At 41.8% G+C, this 21,879-nt stretch overlaps 1 protein-coding gene across 1 annotated transcript in view; it reads right to left on the bottom strand.

Annotated features, from left to right (window-relative positions):
• ARHGEF26 (Rho guanine nucleotide exchange factor 26) overlaps window positions 1-21,879 on the bottom strand; it is a 114,323-nt gene that overhangs the window by 45,660 nt on the left and 46,784 nt on the right. The window contains exons 7-10 of the mRNA XM_075004078.1: window positions 15,789-15,941; window positions 14,882-15,011; window positions 10,323-10,397; window positions 7,482-7,571 (exon numbers count right to left, since the gene is read on the bottom strand). Of these exons, the coding sequence (XP_074860179.1) occupies window positions 7,482-7,571; window positions 10,323-10,397; window positions 14,882-15,011; window positions 15,789-15,941 (448 nt within the window). The remainder of the gene's footprint in view (window positions 1-7,481; window positions 7,572-10,322; window positions 10,398-14,881; window positions 15,012-15,788; window positions 15,942-21,879) is intronic.

The raw sequence follows: 21,879 nt of genomic DNA, 5'->3' as shown, positions 1-21,879 counted from the left end.
ATCAGCATATTTCCAAAGCTGCCTGAAGACAATGTCTGTGTCCTGGTAGATGGCACATTATGAGGCACAGGACCACTCACTGTTTGACAGCAGGCAGAAATGCACGGAATGATTCGTTAAAAGTCCCTACGATGAGATGGGTTGGGCTTCTGATAGGCCGGATATAATCACAAAGAGGTAGGGCTTGCTCCTGTTAAAATAAACAGACATCCCCAAAGCACATAGCTTCTTTGCTCCCACAATCAAGTAATGTTTTGGGAAGAACACTGGCAGCTTTAGTGACTGATTGAAGTTGAACGTGGAGACCACCTTAGGGAGGCACCTAAAGTGTCATCTCAACACAATTTTGTCTTTCTAAAAGACTGTATGAAGCGATCTAGTCATAAAGGGCTTCAAACCTGCTAACCATCATCTTCCCCTCTTGCAGAGGAAGAGAGCACCCAGAAAACATGCCTTAAGGGTAAACTGGCACACCAAGAAAGTTGAAAGTGGTTTGACAGGGAGGATGACACTTGATTTTTGTCCTAAGCATAATTATGAAAACTTATAATTCCAGTTACTTGTGTTTATAGAATCATAGAACTGGAAGGAATCTTGGGAAGACATTAAGTCCAGTCCCCTGCACCCATGGCAGGACCAAGCACCATTTAAATTGACAGGTGTTTGCCTTATGCTTTTAAACTCTATGTAAAAACTAAAAAAAATATGTACATAAAGTTTAACAACCCTTCTGTGACTTAACAGGGGTTCCGTGATATATTATGTAGATGGCTGCAACAGGAAATCAGCCACCACCCATTCAAGACCCAGCCAGGAGAACAAGAGATAGCTTGTGAGACAAGGGGAACATGGAGACCTCCATTGCTGCAGAGTTTATAAATTCAACTAGGGAGAAACTCTGACTGCATTCTTGGTGTGAAAGGCAGTGAATGCCAAAACTCCCACTGACTTCAACAGAGCCAGGATTGCACTCCTTGTCTTCTGGAGCTTACAAAAAAAATCAGTGAGCATGACAGCCTCAACTGCTTTTCATGAGAAACACAACCTCTGATAATCTAACAAGAGATGCTGGCCATGAGATCAAGGAAACCCACTGGCTCAGGACAGACTGTGACACTTAGCAAATCTGCCTATTTATGGCATCCCTCTCTCTCTCTCACTCTCTCTCTAGTCTTAGATACCAACAGGTGCCTGAGCTAGATGGATGTGTTTGCTCCTGGGCAACTTTAGAGCTCCATGTTTTTCAGAGCTAAGTATCCTGAGGTGAGGGGTCATGTAGTCAGCCAGAGACCCTGGAAGACTGGTTAAATTCTGGTAAGGTTACAAGTGTCAAAACTGACTTTCTAATGAAGAGCCAATCAAATTTTGAAACACAAGGGAATACAATCTTTCACAAGTATCCTTGTTTGATGAACCAAAACTAGTAGAGCAGAGAAAGTAATCAGATATCTTTAATCCCCCATTACTGTGACATAATCCCATTATAGCTAACCATTTCCCATAGTCGATTATGAAATTTTGACTCTGTCTCCGCTCTCACTGTTCTATCACCACCAGTATCTGAATTTTTTCAGCTACTGAATTCCTCTGCACCTGACTTTAAACTTTCTTTGCTGCTGCTGAAACCCATTACCTGCCTTGTCATGTTTGACTAACGAAGACAACTGCTTTCTTTTATCTTGAGAACATCCTTTTACATGCTCATAAAATATTTCTCCAAGCAGCTGTCAGCTATCTTAACCTTTCTTTAAATGTCTTATTTTCTTGGCTTCAAAATATATTGGCTATCCTCCCCTGAACTGTTTTGAATTTGTCGGTATTTGTTCTACAATACTAATTCAAAACTGAATACAGTATTTCAGCTGTGGTGTCACTGGTGTAACAGTTGAAAGACAGAATAAATACATTTAGGCTATGTCTATGCTTCAGAGATCTTTTGAAAGAAGCTCTTCTGGAAGATCTCTTCTGAAAGAACTTCTTTCAAAAGAGTGAGTCAACAGAAAGATTGAAAGACTGATCTGCTCTTTTGAAAGAGAGCGTCCACACAGCCCCCGCTCTTTTGAAAGAATGGGCCAGAGATCAAAAATGAAGACTGTTCTTTTGAAAGAAGGGCCCTGCAAAGCATCTACACACATTTTCTTTTGAAAAAGCTTTCACAAGGGATCTTCTTCCTGAAATGGGAAAGGAAGAGTGATTTCAAAAGGAGAGCCACATTCTTTCGATTTACTTTCAAAAAACACTTTTTGTGTGTAGACGTTCTATGAGCTCTTTCGAAAGAACTTGCTAGTGCAGACACAGCCATACAGTTTTAGTGCCAATAACTTTCTTCTTGCATACAAAACCTATTCCTGCATATTCCTTTTTAATGGAAGTAAAATAATAAAGGTGTTTATAAAAGTGCCCTTGCTGCCTATGCTGTATATTACAACACCAACCTTTGGTGAGCAAAGAACAGGTTAGGAGCTATCTAAAAAAGCTAAAACGTACATAAATCCATGGGCCCGGATGCAATTCATCCCAGGGTTCTGAGGGAGTTGGCATATGTCTTTGATGAGCCCTTGGCCACTATCTTTGAAAAGTCATGGAGATCAGGAGAGATCCCAAATGATTGAAAAAGGCAAATGTAGTTCCCATCTTTAAAAAAGGGAAGAAGGAAGGATGATCCAGAGAACTATAGGTCAATCAGTCTTACATCAGTCCCTGGAAAAATCATGGAGGCACTCCTCAAGGAAGTCATTTTGAGGCACTTGGAGGAGGGGAAAGTGATCAGGAATAGTGAGCATGTATTCATGAAGGGCAAGTCATGCCTGACCCATCTGATTAGTTTCTACAATGAGAACTGGCTCTGTGGATAGGGGAAAAAAAAAAATCAATGGATGTTGGGACAGAATCATGCTCCCCATATTTCAGCTACTTTTCACTAGACAGAGCAAACTGCTGCTGAGAGAGTCCCCTGAAAACGTAAAGTATACATACTCCTAAGAAGCCATTACACAACAGCACAAGCTAAGCAGCTCTGACTTGTGCTGTCCCTGATCGGCCCTCTTTCTGGGTGGTGTTGGGGGACACAGGCGGAGAGGAAGAATGTGGCCGACAGCCACACACATCGCCTCCCTTTCAGCTGCGCTGAGCTCTTACCTGGTACAGCTGAGGATTTAGTCCATTAGAATTTAAACAACACTCTCCCTTACATTCAGCCAAGCAAAAACCAAACAAGAGAGTAAAACTCACAAGGACAGAGAAAGGCTTAGGAAAAGGTTAAATAGATGAATATGGGGTCAGTATTGCTCATATACTAAGGACAACCCTGGAAAATGAGGTTTTTTTGTGTGTTTTCTAACTGTGCAGAACACTAAACTGAGATGAAGTTCAAAGAGAGAACAAATTTCACAGCTATTCTCCACAGGAAAGGCACAATCAGATGAAGAAATAAGACTAAGTTACAAGATATTTAATACCAGGTGGTATCTGAGCACAGCTATCTATGAAGAACAAGGCTCACTATTCTAGTTTCAAAATGTTCAGCGAAAAATGTAGCTGTTTTGAAGTCATTCAGTTTTTCGTTTGCTTTAATTCCCAGACATATGTCTATTTCGTCCACACTTACATGGAACCACAAATACTCCACTTATTTTTGTTCAAACTTGGGGGTGACCATCTGTCCCATATTTAGGATGCCAAAAAAGCATCCCCACTTTTTTTTTTTTAAAGGGACTAATTGTCCTGTATTTGGGTCCTCCCCTGCTGACCTTTTTTGCCAGCAGCTACACAGGCGCAGCTGCTCACAAGAGTCACTTCCCCGAGCCTCAGGAAGTAGTGGAGGATCATGGAATGGCTGCCGCATCCCTGCCACTTACCCAGGGCTCCTGGGACAGGCTGGTGGCTGCTGCTTCCCAGGGGCTGCCACCTCCTTCCTGGCTCCCCAGGGCTTGGTGGAGCCTGAAAGGGGCCACCCCCTCCTCCACCCCCACCGTCTCCCTGTCCCATATATGGGACAGGGAGGCATGGTCACTCTATCAATCTCATTTTGTTCATTTCTGCCCAATTAACACCACTCACAACTTCCCTTTTAAATGCCCACAAGTTTCTATTGCCCATTAAATTAATCTCCTTTCTACTACTTTTCCAGGTCATAAGTATACTAAATATTATTATGCCCTCCTTCAATCTATACATGTCACCACTTAGATGCTACTTTCCACACAGACAATGAACCAAACTCCAGTTGTCAGTGGACCAGATTGTGAAATCAAAACGGATTTTAGAGCACTTTAAAGTTAATTTATTTAAATGGAGAATATTCTAATTTACACCCATATAACAGTATAGAATCAAGCACTGTGTTTCGTTTTCTAACCAGATTTGTGGCCAGTTTATAATTTTAACCAACACATATTTCTCACTGTTTACTGTAAGAATAACGTATAATTCCCCATTACTGTCACTTTGTCCAAAGTCACATTCTATTAATTCACTACTTGGATAGGAAATTCATAAGAAACTCCCTAGTGCTGCAGGATGCGTCAAGCTTCATCACAATGAAATCAAAGTAATAAGTTTTTGCAGTTTCATACAAATATTAAGCTTGAAATTTTGGCTCAGTCTGAACCAAAAACTCAACCAAATCTCAGGGTTAATGAAATTATGTGAATCAAGTATAAGATCTCTAAGGCGAACACTTCTTTCTGGCTTTCTCCAACAAATGACCAAACACTACAATTTCTGAAAGAAGTTGGTCCATTTCAAGATATGGCCTCACCCATTTTCTCTCTTTTAAATCCTGGGACTGGCAGAGTTACACAACTAACCAAATGTGCCAATATATTTTCATCCATTTGCAGGAATAAAGCCTCTCAATTATCCCAACACTGTACATGAAATCTAAAACTGGACAATACTGAATAAATATCCTTTAATCTCAACTAAAAATTAAATCTTCAGGACTGACTAACAGCTGAATAAGTACATAAAAATGAGAACTGAACCAAGTTAGATTGAATGACACACGGTAACAAATTCCAATAATGTTATATGGGGTCTAGAGCAGTGTTTCTTAAACTTTTTGAGACCACAGAACACCAAACAATATTTTTTATGCAGAACATCTACGAAAATTTCTTCAAAAATTGTCAGATGAGAAAAAAAACACAACATGCAGAGCAAAAACAAAATGAAGTAATTTAAACAGGTATCATAGCAATGAAGAAGTTGCACTGTATTTGGTTTTAGTAAAAGAAAATACATACCACCTGTGTATTTTTCCAAACACTTGTGGCACACCTGTGAGTTGTTAGTGGAAAACCAGTGTTCCATGGAACACAGTTTTAGAAACACTAGCCTAGAGATTTTTTTTTTTATAGAAATTAGAAGTTTAAACTACGAATGGCAAGCACAGGATACTGAATTATTTTAAACCTAAAAAGGGCTTAATTGACAGAGCTTCTATTTGCTATTAACTCAACATATCTTAAAATGCTTGTTATGCCAAATATGTTCAGCACATCTTTTAACTGGCCATATATTCTAGCGAACACTTGTTTTGACTTTAAACAAAAAAAGGTCTGTCAAAAATATGGAATGTTAAATGCAGAATGTCATATTCTTCCTATGTACTATGAACAGGCTCCACATAATAAAGTTTATTGAAACTATGCAAAGGAAAAAACCTCAGCCTTTAACAATCCAACTGGCAAACTCTCAAACCACAGATAAACAATACTCCTTGGTGGTTTAGAATTTAAGATACACATAGTACTACTCTGTGGAAAAAATAAAAAGGCTTGAGAATTAAAGTAACTTTTATTCCCATGCAATTGTTGAGAGGGGAAAACTGCAGTAGACACTCTAAAAGAGGGTACGCTATAGGAGCTCAAGCCTTTTGCCTAAATCAAGAACAAGTTATGGGCATTTTTTTTTGGTGAAAATAAAGAACATAAGCCATTTTCAAGGGACTTTGGAAAGCCCTCTTGGTATAAAAATTACTCAGACTTGAAGGCTCAGAAAGAACAAATCTGAAAAGCTGCTTTCCAAGATATCTTGAGAGTATCACCTCTAGGCTATTAGGAACACTGTGATCACCTTATAATTTTTTTTTATTTTATTTTATTATGTGTCTCAGGCTCTCTCCTCGGTGTGCCCTTCTGGTTCCCCCATTTTAAACCTATGACCTGCACTCCTGCTCCTGTTTCCTTATTAATTGTCCACAGAACTCAGTTGGGTCTTAGGTGCAGTAGCCCCTCCCACTAGGCTGGGGGAGGGGCCTTAGCACTGGGTGGGCTTAGGTGCACCCACTTCCCAGCATCCAAACTAACAGTCACTCAGGGAACAGAAAAATATTCATCACATGGTCAGTTTATTTACCTTCCACCAAACTACTGCAGCCAACTGGTCTGGGTCTGTCACAGTACTAAACTCATTAAAATGATTAACACAATGCCTATGTCTACACTAGCCAAAAACTTCGAAATGGACATGCAAATGGCCATTCTGAAGTTTACTAATGAAGCGCTGAAATACACATTCAGCGCCTCATTAGCATGCAGGCGGCCGCGGCACTTTGAAATTGACGCGGCTCACCGCCGCGTGGCTCATCCAGACAGGGCTCCTTTTCAAAAGGACCCTGCCTACTTCGAACTCCCCTTATTCGTATGAGCAGATGGGAATAAGGGGACTTCGAAGTAGGTGGGGTCCTTTCGAAAAGGAGCCCTGTCTGGATGAGCCGCGTCAATTTCGAAGTGCTGCGGCTGCCCGCATGCTAATGAGGCACTGAATATGTATTTCAGCGCTTCATTAGTAAACTTCAAAATGGCCATTTGCATGGCCATTTCAAAGGTTTTGGCTAGCGTAGACACTCCCAATATGTCAACGGACAAAATAGATGTGAATTTAATAGTCTTAGACCTATTTTTCTACTAAATATGTATTTAAAAACAAAACTTTTACTGTTAAGTCTTAAAAATGCATTGTACTTCTCATATAGCATTGTCTTAATGTACTGACCTGACAAACCCAGAGGAGGTGGGAGAGAAAAAGAGAAACAGGCTAATGAGCAACAGTTCCACATCTCACTTGTGTTTAAGCACTTCTACAGAGCTTCAGGAGGTAAGAGAGACAAGGTGAAACCCTTACTCCACTGATGTCCAAAGGAATTTTGTCATTAATTTCAAGAGGGAGTGATATTTCACGACATGGAGAAGCTGGTGTTAACGTGTAATTACTTTTTATTTAATGCTCTAGCAGCTGGATGTGAGTAACTGAGCTATGATGAGCAATAGTATCTGTTGCTCTTTGAGCATCTATGGCCTCAGCTACTGGTAGCATACAAACTTTTAGTCCTCAGCAGAAAGGTCAGTTCAGTATCATAGCTTCTGCAGTCCCCAGCTAATCTGCTTCATTTACTTTGGCTGTGACTCTGTTAGTCTTGAAACTAAGGAAAGGCAAAAGTTATGCACGTGAGTTCACAGATGGGAATATCAAAATACCTTGATTCTGAATTCCAGCTGGGAGTTAATTGTGTACATCATTTCTGTCCTTTCCATTTTTCGAGCCCCTTCGTTGCACAATCGGACCAACTAGAACAAAAGGAAAAAGGTTTTCCACTACAGTGTACTTAGATATTGTATTACTAGCTTTTCTTTTACTTTTGGATGGAAATGCATGTCACCGAGCAAACAAGAAAAACATATAGAAATTATTATTGTTATAGCAAGCCACAAAGATGATTGATTATTTCACACAGAGTAGACAAAGTGGTACAAAGTACCTAACCCAAAATGGTTGCAGATCTTCAGCCGAAAATCTTAACACGCATCCTTAGGGTATGTCTACACAGTATAGTTTTGTTTTTTTAAATAACAGCAGTTATTTTGAAATAACTTTGTGAGCATCTACATGACACAACCACTATTTGAAATAGCAGACAGCTTATTTTGAAATTGGTAAATCTCATTGTACGAAAAATAGTGCCCGTTTTGAAAAAAGGTCTGCATAGATGGGGAATAGGGGTGATTTCAAAATAAGCCATAATGCATCTACTGGCTCTAGTCCGAAAGAGTGTCCAGACACAGTAAAGCCTATTTTGAAATACCACTCAGCTATTTTGAAGTGCATTTTGTACAAACCAGCGTTCTTTCAAAATAAGCTATTCTGGAAAATCTCTTCTGGAATAGCTTATTTTGAAATAATGCTGCTGTGTAGACACAGCCTAAGAGAACAAAACAGCAGTCATGTAGCACTTTAAAAGACTAACAAAATGATTTATTAGGTGATGAGCTTTGGTGAGACAAACCCACTTCTTCAGATCTGTAGCATTTCCAGCCTAACAGAACAAACTCCAACTTTCACTAGTAAGAGAGTAGTGTAGTTGTGACCCCATGGTATATGCTGCACTTAAAACTGCAGACATTCAAACTGCTTACTGAAGGATGACACCAAGGCAAATGTTACGGTGGTCTTCTGTCAGGCTAAGGAATGCACTGTTTTATAACAATATTCAGGCCAGAGCTGATGTGCTTTAGAATGTAATTTGAAAATTAGGCACTTCCATACGTTAAAATGGAAAACAACAAGATACACTCCTTAACACCTTCCATCAGCTTCCCAAAGGTTATTGGGATCCTCCCTTCTTGTTTCTCACTTCCTGGAAGGGAAGAGATGTCTGAGCAACAGCATATGCCATTGATTCACTTCGTTCCCCACATCCTTCCAATTCCACAGCAATTCAATGAAAAGCACAGTTAAATGTACCAAATGACCATGACCCCATTAATCCCTGCCAGTGCTGAGTGGTAGAGAGTAGGATAAAAGGAGGAACACAAATCAATTGAGTCTGTCTGGATAGCCTTCTCTAGGCTATCTTACAGCATCAAAAATCTGGAAAGGACAAAGGAGCTCTCCAGCTTTTGTAATAGGAAAAAAGCTCATCTTTTATTTTGCTGTAATTGTTTTGGGGGAGATAGGAAGCAGCATCTTAGCAAGTGAGGCAGTTACACTTTTAATGGATTTTTTTTATAAAAAGATAAATTGAGCTATTCTGCTGCACTCAACTGGGCAATGGAATTCAGTGCAACGGGATTAATTTGAAGAAGAGGAGGACAAAACCCTTATACACATGGCTCTTAGGTGTCCTTCCCCATTAAAAAAAAATTGGAAAACCCTTGTTCTACACGAGGATTTTTATAAGTCATTGATAAAAGTCATGGTTACAGGAGACAGTTTAGTAGAAGCCAGAGAAAGGCATATGAACAATATCAGTCAGGCAAATTCTCCTCCCCCATCTGCTTTTCAGTCTGAATACTCAGACCACCGCATGAAGTTCCCACAATAAAATTCAAGTGTGTTGGCAGCAGTATTGTATTACCATAGCTGTTCAGAATTTTTTCCCGAGAAACAGAAAGATTTAATGTAAAGCTGATCTGTCACTGACTGTTCCTGAATAGAGCAATCTGGCACTTTCATCCTTCATTACGCTTCCATTTTAAGAGATAAAATAGCAATTTCCATGCATAAATAATTTAAATGAGCCAGGAATGCTCAGGGCCTAAGGCACTCTCTAGCCCTAGCATGTAGGAAAGCTTATTTCTAATGGGGGAGGGGGTTGTCCAATCCATCAAATTTAATGACATTCAATTGTGTACCACAGGGGGCCTCAAATTCCAAGACCCTAGAGGCTAGTTTCTAGACTTTACAGAGTTTTCGTTGTGAAGTTGGAAGTTGCCACCAATGCTAAATTCTGAAATATTGTTATTGGTCTTAAAAAAAAACAAACCACATATTGGAGGTTATTGTAGAAATAGTGATGGACAATATCTTTGATTCATGAATTAACAGTTTGCTCTGCTATTTGCTGTGTGTGTTCAACGAAGAAGCATTTGTTCCAGGCTTAATATTTTTCTCCCAACATAGTTCCTATTGTCTGGAATGGTTTAATTTCCTTTTTTTCAAAAACACTGAGCACTGTTAGGAGCTCCAGTTTTTTTAAACTTTAAATGCATGACAGCTTCCAGGCTGCGTCTGTTGTACCGCTTTCCCTTTTTGGGGGCAATGGTATGGAATAGAACCAAGTTGTCCAATTTCTTTAAGAAATGGATGATCAGGAGAAACAACTAATGGAGGAGACAGCTAGTAAAATCAAGTAAGTGTTTTTTTTTGTTTTGTTTTTTTTAAAAACTAAGGTCAAAGCCACTTGGAAAAACAAAAGTGAATCTGTCCCAGATTAACATATTGAACTAGCCAAAGCAGCCCGAGTATCTGAGGAAGGAAAAAAAAAGGTGGTCAAGATAGAAGCAAGTCACCTGTGTAGGGTTTGCTTGCTAGTAACATACCTTGCTCACTTCTTTTAAGGCTCGTTTGCAGACTTCATATTTTGGTGAATCTTTAGGGGTTTTCTGACAGATGGTCTGAAATAAAAGTGAATTCAGAGAACTGAAAACTATGTTGTTACATCTAAATCAGATTAATAAAAAGTTACAATACAATTAATGCAATTCAACATGAAGGTGCGTAGCCTTGCCCAGGGGGCAACATGGACGCATATTTTCCTAAACATTCTCCCAAATCAACGTGCTAGACCAAGCAGTCTGACTGATTGTTTTTGCAGCCCAAAACTACATGCTGATTAAGTACGTAAGTGCAACCCACACACCTGCTCAGGGCATGCAGCAGAAAGCCTGGCTGCCCCACCCCCTGGCTGCCTGCACAGTGAGCCATGAGTGGCCGGCCACGTGTGGCGGCAGCTCCTCCTCCCCTCACCCCCATTGGTGCAGGCAGTGGCAGGCTGAGGATCCAGCCAGGAGCCACTGCTGGGCACGAGAAGCCACGGGTGGCCAGCCCTGGAGTAATGTACTTCAGGAACGACAGCAGCCACAGCCTGGCACCCACCCTGGGAAAGCAGGAGCAGCCTGGGGACCTGCCCTTCTTCAGCCCCAGTACATACAAGCTCCTGGCGCTGCTCGTTGTCACCATTGGCATCCGAGGCTTGGGCGACAACCTGCTGGTGCCGTACTCTCCCTTCTGGTGCCTGCACACGCCCACCCACCTCTTCCTTCTCAACGTCACCTCTGCAACTGCTGGGCCTGGGGCACTGCCTGTGGGACAGCTTCAGCAACAGCCTGTTCAGTAAGGCAGAGGGCCCCTTTCCCCTTCCCCACTGCATCCCCCACTATGGCCCTCCTTTCCCCATTCTCCACCTTACCCCTCCCCTTTTGCCACCCACCCCCCATCAGAGATGTATTAGGAGGTTGTGGTGTCCTGGGCCATGGCATGTGCCCTCCTGGTTTTTACTCCTGCCAGGGAGATGGGAGTCAAGGCATAGGGGCATGCTCCAATCTCCAGCTGGAGTGTCAGGCAGGTAGAGCAGGCTGGGCACAGGACTACCTATTTTTATGGGGGTTCCAAAGTGGCTGGGACCCCTGTTCATAGCAGATTGGCTCAGGGGCTAATCCACCACTGCCCCCTATCATCACCCACCTCATCATAAACTCACTCAATTTCCCACCAGCACTTCACTTTCTCTTTCACAGCCCTATCCTCCCACAGTCCTGCTACCCACTGAACAATCATCTTTTCCTCTCATTTCACTGTCCAGCTCAAACTTGCATCCATACTTTATCCTCTGACTTCCACCACCATCTTATCCCAACTCCATCCCCTTACCCCATGATTCTTCAACATACTCTATCTTATCTCCCCCCCCGCCCTTCCAATCTCTCCATACGAACAGCCGTATCTCCAGACCATCTCTACTGACTCCATTCCATTTTATCTGTCTGTGATGGAGTGGGGGATACATGTGTGTACCTGAGTGGCTCACAGAGGGTGTGGGGCTCCTGCTGAGGGTAACTGAGGTGACCAGGTGACACCTCTGGACTACAGACAAAGGAGGAGGTGGAGCCTGAGGGGGTCTGAATTGCAACTGGGAGTTGGAAAGCAGTTAGTCTGGGCTGGGAGAGAGAGAGAGACAAAGGAGGAGCAAGGCCCTGGCTCCAGGGACCCCTCGGGGCTTGCTCTCCCCAGTGTGGATTGGACTGGCTGTCTCTGCCTGCTGTACTGACTCCTCTGTATGATGCTGTGCCCTGTTGGCTCATAAACCCGCTGTTCTCCTGCTGAGTGAAAGTCACTCCTGCCTGTGGACCAGGTGCAGAGCCTGGGGGCCCATGAGTCCCATAATACTAGCGTCAGAAGTGGGATCTACTGCACCCTGAGGATGGAGCATCCAGCAGTAAGTGATGGTGGCCCAGGAGGAAGAAGGCGGGCCAGCAAGACCCAGGTGTGCTGACAGGCAGCGAGGTGCAGTTCCCCAAGAGGGAGGGGCCTGTGGTTGAACCTGAGCAACAGCGGTCATGGTCCTTTACTCCTGGGAGTCTGTTGGAGTCGGGCCCAGAAGGCAGAGCGGCCAAAGGCCCAACCCCCAGGAACAAGTGACCCGCAGAAGGCTGACACGCTGAATGAGTTCTTCCCAAGAGTGTGTGCTCATGGTCCTTGAGAGCGGGTATCACATCGAAGAAGGGAAAAAAAAATAAAGCAGTCAAGCAGCACTTTAAAGACAAACAAAATTCTTTAAAGTGCTGCTTGACTGCTTTTTTGTTTCGAGACCCCTGAACCCCATCACACTGTCCATCACACATTCTGCCAGTTTCATTCTTGTATTGATACTGTTTCCCTGCCAACTTCTTCCTTCCCTTTTTCCTCCAGCACCTTAAATTTACATTTAAAATAAAATTATATATGAGGAAGCAACAATTTTACACATCAAATTTTCTGAACTATTAATACAATTATAAAACAAGAAAATTCATATTACGTATTACATTCTCAGTTAAAACGACTGGATTATATTCAAACAAAACCTGAAAAAAAAATTATAAAATATACCTAAAACACAATCCATAATAACAAATAATTGTGACTTTCCAATAGAAGTATGCTGTCTTTGATGGCCCTGAGAGCTATCAGTTTTCATTTGTGTAGCCCTCAACAGGCTCTGAGTGTGCTAGGCAGAGCTGTCTCTACTATGATCCCTTTCAACTGCCTGACCCTTATGCAGGCCGTGCAGCTTTTGCTGCGAGCTAGGTAAATATGTGCAGTAACATTAACAGCCCACTATGGCTGGGTCTACACCCACCACAGAAGAACAAACGCTTACAGTGAATCTGACAGGGTGCTGTTTCACGCATGTGCAAAACGGCGCATTCCAGGGCGAATATTGAGCCCGGACCTTCTTTTGAGAGGCCATGGTATTAAGGAAGGTTGACAGGAGGAGTGCTCCCATCAACCTGCCACGAAGACAGGCACAGAAATCAACGGCTGCAAAGTAGAATTTTTGTACGTAATTGGCACCCCAAAAATTACGTAGCAGCTGTCAACCTTCCAGATAAGTGTAGAACAGCCTGCATCTGCTCCCTCTGTGGAACATCTTCCCAAGTGCTCTTTGTGCCACACTGCTATGTGAAGAGTGTGCAGAAGAAGAGGTTAGAGGCATTATTGAAATAAAACACAAGAAAGCCAAGACAACCACAGAATCCAAACAGAGAGAGCACAAAGTAACAAGGGTTTAGGTTGTTCACTGACAGAACCAGGAGAATTTATTCAGAGTTTATTTTCATGAGCCGGTTATGAAAATAAAGTTTGACCAAAATAAATATCTTGTGGCCATATGTTCCTAATGATGAAAGGCTCAGTCACATATTTGGAAGACACAACCTATGTAAGACCATTTATGGAAAACCATACTTCAGGTGAAATGATGTTTTCCTGGTCTGAATGGAAGAGAGAATCATACTTTCCATATTGTGGTTTAAATGAAGCAATGAAAACTCACTGTAGAGAAAATAATTCAACATAAAGTTTAGAAAATTATCCCCTGAGAAAGTTTCATAATTCTCCGTTCTATGCGGGTGGTTAGATACTTTCTTTCTGGAAGAACAGGATCATGCTGAATTTAAAGAGTTAGTTTGGATTTTTTTTTGTTTTGTTTTTAAAAATAAAAATGGGGATTTATTAAACAGTAGAATCTGGGTCATCTGCCAGGATGTGGAAACTAACTACTTTAGATTTACACAGGATGAAACTCCATCAATCGCTGTTGAGTATTGAATGCATTCCTCACAGCATTGCTACGTTTGTGATTACAGAAGAGGCTAAGCTTCAAAAGGTCTTGATCTGGGTCCTGCTAAAGCCAGAATTTGGTTGTGGATTTTAATCCATACACCACAGCAGCTTTGCAGATCACATTCAATTATCCAAACCCAAATGCCATGGACCTCATGAATCTGTATGTTGCCATCAGAATGCCACCTCCACCTCCTAACATTTCCCCTCTCTGTAGGCTCTCCCAAGCACAGCAGCTCTTTTTGGAAGGGAGCATTGCACACACCACAGCATAACAGACCGGTTACTAGCTGTGAATAGAATTGATATTGCCCTCTAAGCTCCTGCTCCACCGAGGGAACAGGAGCAATTACTAAAATCAGATCAGGATCAGATTGTGACCCAATAATTTTCATAGTCCCCAAAAAAACTATTCCTGGGAGAAAAGGGGACCTAAAGGAGGAGCCCATTAGCATGCGTGGCACAAAGCCTGTGTTTTGAACTGAAGAACTAGCTTCAAGGTTCAGTTCAGTATATGTGCAACTTATAAATATCTAACTTGGCATACACCTTCTTTAGAGATGCCCAATTGCTGAACTTGAACTTCTGCATAATTCCTTAGTCACTGCAAATAAGCATCACAATTTCTTTTTTAGCTGATGACAGACCAGTTTATGGAGCTATAGACCCAGTCTAAACAAAGGTGAGGTGGAAACAGGCCAGTAACTGGAAAAAAAATGTCGCTTAATTCCTAAGGATACAATATACACAGAAAAAAATATATCTTTGTTCTCACATCCATCAGCAATGGAAGGCGTGTAACCCTCTGCATTGGAAGAATGAGGAAAGAGATCATAGGTAAATTCCGGCAATCTTCATGGGCCTCAATCCGTGACAGCACTTCTTTGAAAGCTGGATTTGTAGCTCTGAAGAAAAAGAGAAGTGCTTTTTAAAAAAGATTGCTTTAGTCTATAAACATGAGCGCTCTGTCCAAATAGCAGTTATGTCCATAAATCAGAGTAACAGCAGTCTGAGGCCTGGTCTACACTAGGGATCAAAGTCGATCCCAGATACGCAATTCTAGCCATGCCATTACAGTAGCAAGAATCGACATATCAGCATCAACTTTGTTTCCTGGTGTAGGTCACAGCTCTTTGGGCTTGTGCCGATGTTCCATAATCCATGTGCCAGCATGGAGTACCAGGGTTGACAGCTGAGTCTAGAGAGAGATCAATTTTGCCGTGTCTTCATTGATGAGGCAAAACTAAAAACTGTGACAGATGGATCGTGGTGCATCGAACCCACAGTTAGTACAGACATACCCTGAGGGACACTCATACTTTTAGTATCCCACAGTTATATTTAGAAATATTATACAATTATAATTGATATTTTGAGACATGAGTACAGGGCACACACTAAACAAACAAAACACAATGGATAATACAAAGAGAAAATATAAAAGCATTGCTATAAAGAAATTAGTAAAACCGTTCAACACACGGCTGCAGATAGGATTGGACACTACAGCCCAGCATATTTTCACCCTCAGTTACATGGATGGAATTAAACAAATGCTTCAGAATAAGCATGTGCTCAAACAATTTGCTGAACTGGAGCCTCAATGTTTTGCTTCAAGTAATTCTGATTGCTACTGTTAAGGGGATGACTTCAAGATATGCATTTTAAGCATTGTTACTTACAAGAGTTTCTGGAGTGTTCGCTGTTGGTAGACTTCGTTAGTACAGTATTTCACATATGGGTCAAATGTTGATGCAGTGTGCTTTTCAACAATATCACTAATGTCATCTATGAAGATGTTGCTCTGATGCCTTGCTTCAAGTTCTTTAAAGAACCTGCAAAGAAACAGAAGAAACTGCCAATTTCAGTAAACAAAATTCAGTTTCCTTTCTCTTGAAGCTTTTCAAACTTCACTGTAAAATGATCCTGTATCACTTCTAAAGCTTTTAACCACCGTAACAAACAAGGGGCAATGCACGGACAAAACTTGAAAAACTTGGGAGACTCTGTAGAGGACAAGACTCTCATCCTATGGTCACAATTGTCCATGTATTTCTTGCACAATACATGTAAAGCTGTATAACCTGCCAGACTTCAGCATAAGCAATGCTTGGTCAAGATATTTTTCAGAAGCAGCCAAAACAAAGAGTTCTACTAATAAGGTTGCAATGACACTTTTTAGCAATACATCTGAAAAGTAGTGAATCTTTTCTCCTTGTAGTAAAAGAAAATGTGCAATAACATTGCTACAACAATTGCTGGAAAACTTCCAAACTTAAAGATCAACTACAAAATTCAAAGGAAAATTGAATTGCTGGTTGATGTGCTAAATGACCTGGTAATCAAGCAGAGTTCTCATACTATTCTGAATTGAGCACACATTTCATGCTCTATCATGGTTTCCCAAACTGGCGTGTGTGCCCCCCTGGAGAGGCATGAAGAAATTCCTAGGGGGGGGGGGGTGCAAGGTGACCTAGCCCCCCCCCGCATTATTCCCCCACCCCAAGAAAGAGCCAGCATTTGCTTCCAGCTCGCAGCCCCTGCCGTTTTACGTGGGTGACCTGGCATAGCTGCTATAAAAAGCGGGCAGCTGGCAAAGACCTACATGGAGCTAGCTGCCTTCTGCAAAGGTGAGTGAGTGTGGGTTGCTGGGGAGGAGGACTACGAGAGGGTTACATGGGGGGCTGGGGTATGCTTGGCTTGGGTGAGGGGGATGGGGTAAGAGTTGGGGGAGCTGATGGTGCATGACTTTGGGGGAGGGGAGGGGCTCGGGCAGGCAGCTCGTGGGGCTTGCAGGGCTCTGGTGGCTGGCTGGCTTGCAGGACGTGGGCGGCGGTCCCCCCCCCCCCCAGTGCAGGGTTCAGGCAAGCAGCTGGCCCTGGCAACCCGGGCTGGCTGGCGGGCGACTAGCCTTGGTAGCTTGAGACTCTGGTGGCTTGGGATGGCAGGTGGGCAGCTGGCCCTGGCAGCATGGGGTTTGGTCAGGAGGCTGGCCCACGGCTGGAGGAGGCAGCTAGTGGGTGGATGGCTAGTCCCGGAAGCACAGGGCTCAGGCGGCCAGTTGGCAGGCTGGCGGCTGGCCCTGGCGGCTGGTGGTGGGCAGGTGGCTGGCTCAGGCAGGCAGCTCTGGCAACACAGGTCTTAGGCGGGCAGGCGACTGACGTGGGAAGCTCTGGCAGCTGGTATGGGGCTTGGGCAGCTGGCCAGCTGGGGCTGCACAAGGCACCTGCAAGGGGTCAAGAAAAATTTTGTGCTTATTAATTTTAAACAACATATTATATCAAGCTGTTGTGTTTATTTCAAATTACAAATTGAATTTTTTGTTAAGGTGGGGGAGTTGGATGATGGTAAAGAAGAGGTTGGGGGCGTGAGGGCTTCTGCAAAATCAAAAGAGGGCATGATGCTGAAAAGTTTGGGAACCACTGCTCTATATTAACATTCAACTTACCATTAAAGCCAAACTCAAAAAGGAGATACTGATGCCTAAAACTTAGATTGCCTAAACTATGTCACTCAGGAGCATGAAAAATTCACACCTGGCAAACAGTTAAATCAATCTAACCCATGGTGTTGATACTGCAGTTGACAGAAGAATCTGTCCATCACTCCAGCTACCACCTCTCCAGGGAATGGATTTACTAAATTGATAGTGTAACCTCATCTAAACTGGTGGTGAAATCTCATCTATCACTGTAATAAGTTTCTACTCTACAGTACTTGCTTACTGACAAAGCTGTCAAAGGATGTGGTTATAAAAATATAGTCAGCATTGTCTTGCTATCAGTTCCTCTGTTTTGATAGTCTTTCCTGGCTATAATGACCCATCTCCAGTTCTCTCTGGAAAGCCACTAACTCCTGCCTATTTCATTTCAAAGGATCAGATAATATAACACACAATCAATGACAGTTTACATTAAGTACTGTGATTTGGAAAACAGCCTGCCAAAGAACATCAGGCTGCAGTTCTATCTTCGACTATACACGCCGAGTTACTCAGCCTGAACTGGTGGTTTGCAAAGAGTCTCTGGGAGCCTTCAGAATTCTATTAGTCAAGCCTGGCCACTTGAAAAATTGTATCATCTATGTTATGAATGGCAACATTCAGAATAAAAAGTACTGTTGAACCAAGGTTGATGTCAAGATCCACAGATATCGTATCCAGATCTGCAGGGTAAAACAGGAGTAGCCGCAGTCCAATCCTGCACCTGTCAGCTTGCTGATAAATGCTTATCATGAAACCCAGCTCCATGGTCTAGCAGGAAGAGGAAGCTGTCTAAAATCACTAAGCTGAAGGCCTGCTGACCTGGGTTGATGTTTAATATTTTATTTATGGCTCATGACCTCCAGTTTGTCTCTGCCTCTGACTTGCTTGTATCCTGACCTATCATTCTTGACTTGTGGTTCTGATCTCAAAGTTTGTCTCTTGTTTCTGATCTCCCAGCATGCTAACCCCCCAGTGACCCTTGACTCCTGTTTTGTGATTGTGGACTCCATCTCTGACACCACTCCATCTCTGACTACCCATGACTCAGCTGTGACAGTTGGAGGCAGTGACTGGAAATCACTTCCACCCTGTTCAGTCAACACTTTTGAAGCTGGTAGAAACTTTTGGCATATTGCTGACTACGTTAGCCTTATAATTTAATTTTTAAAATGTACTTTTGCATCAGGTGCTCAGTCGTTAATCCTTCCAGGGAATAGTAAAAATCTAGGGTTGGGATAGTAATAGAGAGGTAGCCATGTTAGTCTGTACTCCAACAAAACAAAAACAGCAGAAATGCAGCACTTTAAAGATTAAGAAAATGATTTATTCAGTGATGAGCTTTTGTGTGACAGAACCACTTCATCAGATCAATCTAATTTCCAATACAGACTGACATTTATAAGTACAGAGGATCAAAAAAAAATTATTGCAATTTTTTTTTGGTCCTCTATAGTTATAAATGTCAGGCTGTATTGGAAATGAGATTGATCCGATGAAGTGGGTCTATCTCACAAAAGATCACCACCGAATAAATCATTTGGTTAGTCTTTAACATGCTACATTTCTGCTGTTTTGTTTGCATAGGGATGTTTTAGAAGAAACATGAAATCAAACTTATTTAAAAAAAAAAAAAAAGACACACAACCGACCAGAGCAGCAGGCTATTCTTAACAGAGTTCTATGAATACCAATCAACATTTGGATCAGAGTTCCTTTGTGACTCCAGCTTTCTAGAAATCAGTGGGTCTCCATCTTTGATACTGGTCACCCCTTTCACAAGATCCAGCCTCTTGTGACATGCTATAGTTTCAGAAGCACCCTGTAAACCCAATATTCCTCCTTTTGAATGTAAAGCATGCCATGTGAGATACCAAGGGGAAAGGATTCCATCTGCTTAAAGTCATTTTCATATCTAAATATACATACCTTCAGTATATCATATGATGTTACGATAGTGTTGTATGGTTGTCTCTAAAACATATTTAAATTGCGGTATCAGCCACACAGATCCACAGAGATAATAGCATGATTAGCCAAAGCCTGAGTGGGGTGTCATACACCTACCAATAGCCTTTGTCCAGCAAGGGAATTACAGTCCAATGACTTACACCCATGAGACCATATCAGGGAACTTGTTCAACTTTGCCTGGGGACTCAGAAATGCCCACCAGCCACGCCTGGCACCTAGACCAGTATTCTCCAAGCACATGGATTAAGGGTATAAAACCAAAACACAGTGGATCCATACTTTGCACTTCTCATGCTGCCAACAACGAGGGCACTGAGAAGGTGGCTGAGGTCTCCAACAGAGGAGATGGGCCCAGGTTTAAGAGACACACCTGCATATTAAGGACTGCAATGCCAGTGGACGAGGAAAAACTGTTTAATATAGTTGGTGCCCTGTCTAATATTTGAGACAGTTGAGAGTTTAGGCTGTGTGCTTATGCTTTACTTTGGTAACGTCTCTGACTTTTTGCCCATCCTTTATAGTCACTTGATCTATTTTATGTAGTCAAAAACTAGTTTTACTGTTTATCTTCACCAGTGAGTTTGCCCAAAGTGTTTGGTAAGTTTGCTCGGGGGTTTAAAAATGCTGCTGTATATCCATTTTCCACTAATGAAAATGGTAAACCAATTAATAAATTAGATAGCATATTCTTGAAGTACAGTACTGGGGGGATTTGTCCAGTGCCTTTTCTCTGCACGATTCATGAGCATCTCTGGAAGCATTCATGCAATCTAGCAGTGGGGCACAGGGTTCCACATGCACTTGTGCTGAGTGATCACAGCACCTGGAGAGGTTTGCTGCTTTTCACTAGCAAGGAATTGTAAGAAGCAGCTCAGGCTGGTCAGTTAAGAGGCATCGTGTCCCAGGTTGAACCCCAGGAATTCCATCACATCTCTGAGTGCAACACACCCGCACCCACACACCTTCCTTATATGTAAAACACTTTTCTCTATATTTAACATAATTACAAATCCTGGAGGCAAAGTAGCGTTTGGAGCGGCAGCTGACTGCTCATGACTCTCCATATAAGCAGCTACTGATGCCCCCAGTTTGAGAATCTCTGCTACAACTTATACAAAAAAAAATTAGCCACTTCACTAAATCCTTTTAGTTTATATGTCAGAGGAGATCTGGAGATTAAAGATTAGTTCTGATCAGTCAGGAGCTACTCACCATAAACTGTCTGGGTCTTTTAATACCAGAAGACTTAAGATTTGTGGATCCCTTTAAATCTAAGACTTGTTTTCTAATTAAAATTTGAACGCATTTAAAATAGTTCAGACAAGACCTGGAAAGAGGATGTAATTCTTTACCATATCTTTGGTAGTTAAATATCCTATGTGTAGTTTTGTAATATAAATCAGGCTGCCTCTTTTTTAAGTGCCATACAAGCTAATTTAGAAACTGCATCTTTATCTATTTCTTATATCAAGGAGCAATAGAGATTATGCTTTAGTCAATCTTGCTGCTCACTGAGAAAACAAGAGCTTGGAGAGAGTCTTCCTAAGAGCCTATGTTTTATCATTAGTATTACCTGAGAAACACTGCATTGATATTTGCTATAAGCCCTCATTTGGTGGGCTTCTTAAAATTCTTCCACCAATTTTTGTGATCATGACTAAGAAATGGGTCAGAGCCTCAACTGGTATAAGTTACTTTATTGACTTTGACGGAGCCATACAGGTTCATATTATTTGAGATGTGGCCTTTAAAAAAAATCACAGGTCATTTCTATTACTAGAAAGGTTTTAAACATTTATTTTTAGACAATAGGGATATTAGAGAACTGATGTCAGTTACCCAACTCTATCATGCTGATGTAAATACAGCATAAACTATCGCAATCAATAGGGTTACTTGAGATTTACACAGGTGTAACTATCATCATCATCTGCCTCTGCCTTCAAAAGACATTTAATATATTACAACTACTATCTGAGTATGGTGCAATAAAAATGAGCATTATATCATGTATTATATTATTTACTGCAATATGTTTTCAGAACTTCATATTTCAAAAACGTTCCAAATAAATTCAATTTCTATAAAGTATTATCTGCACTTTACAGATCTGAAAAATGAGATAAGTGATTTACCAAAGGCAACACAGCAAATCTATTGCAGAGACAGGTAAGGATGCACATCTTCCTAAGTCTTGGTGTTGTACTCAATAGATAGTCTTGTTTTACCTTATGCAATCAAAGCATTTACTCATTGCTCATAAGACAGCTCTCATTCTAAATGCAAAATGTTAAATATAGTACCGAAAGGCTTTATAAAT

This window comes from Carettochelys insculpta, chromosome 10 (genome assembly GCF_033958435.1).
Source record: "Carettochelys insculpta isolate YL-2023 chromosome 10, ASM3395843v1, whole genome shotgun sequence".
NCBI classification, from domain to species: Eukaryota; Metazoa; Chordata; order Testudines; family Carettochelyidae; genus Carettochelys; species Carettochelys insculpta.
Note: the sequence above shows the minus strand (reverse complement) of the source record. Positions and strands in the feature narration are given on the sequence as shown.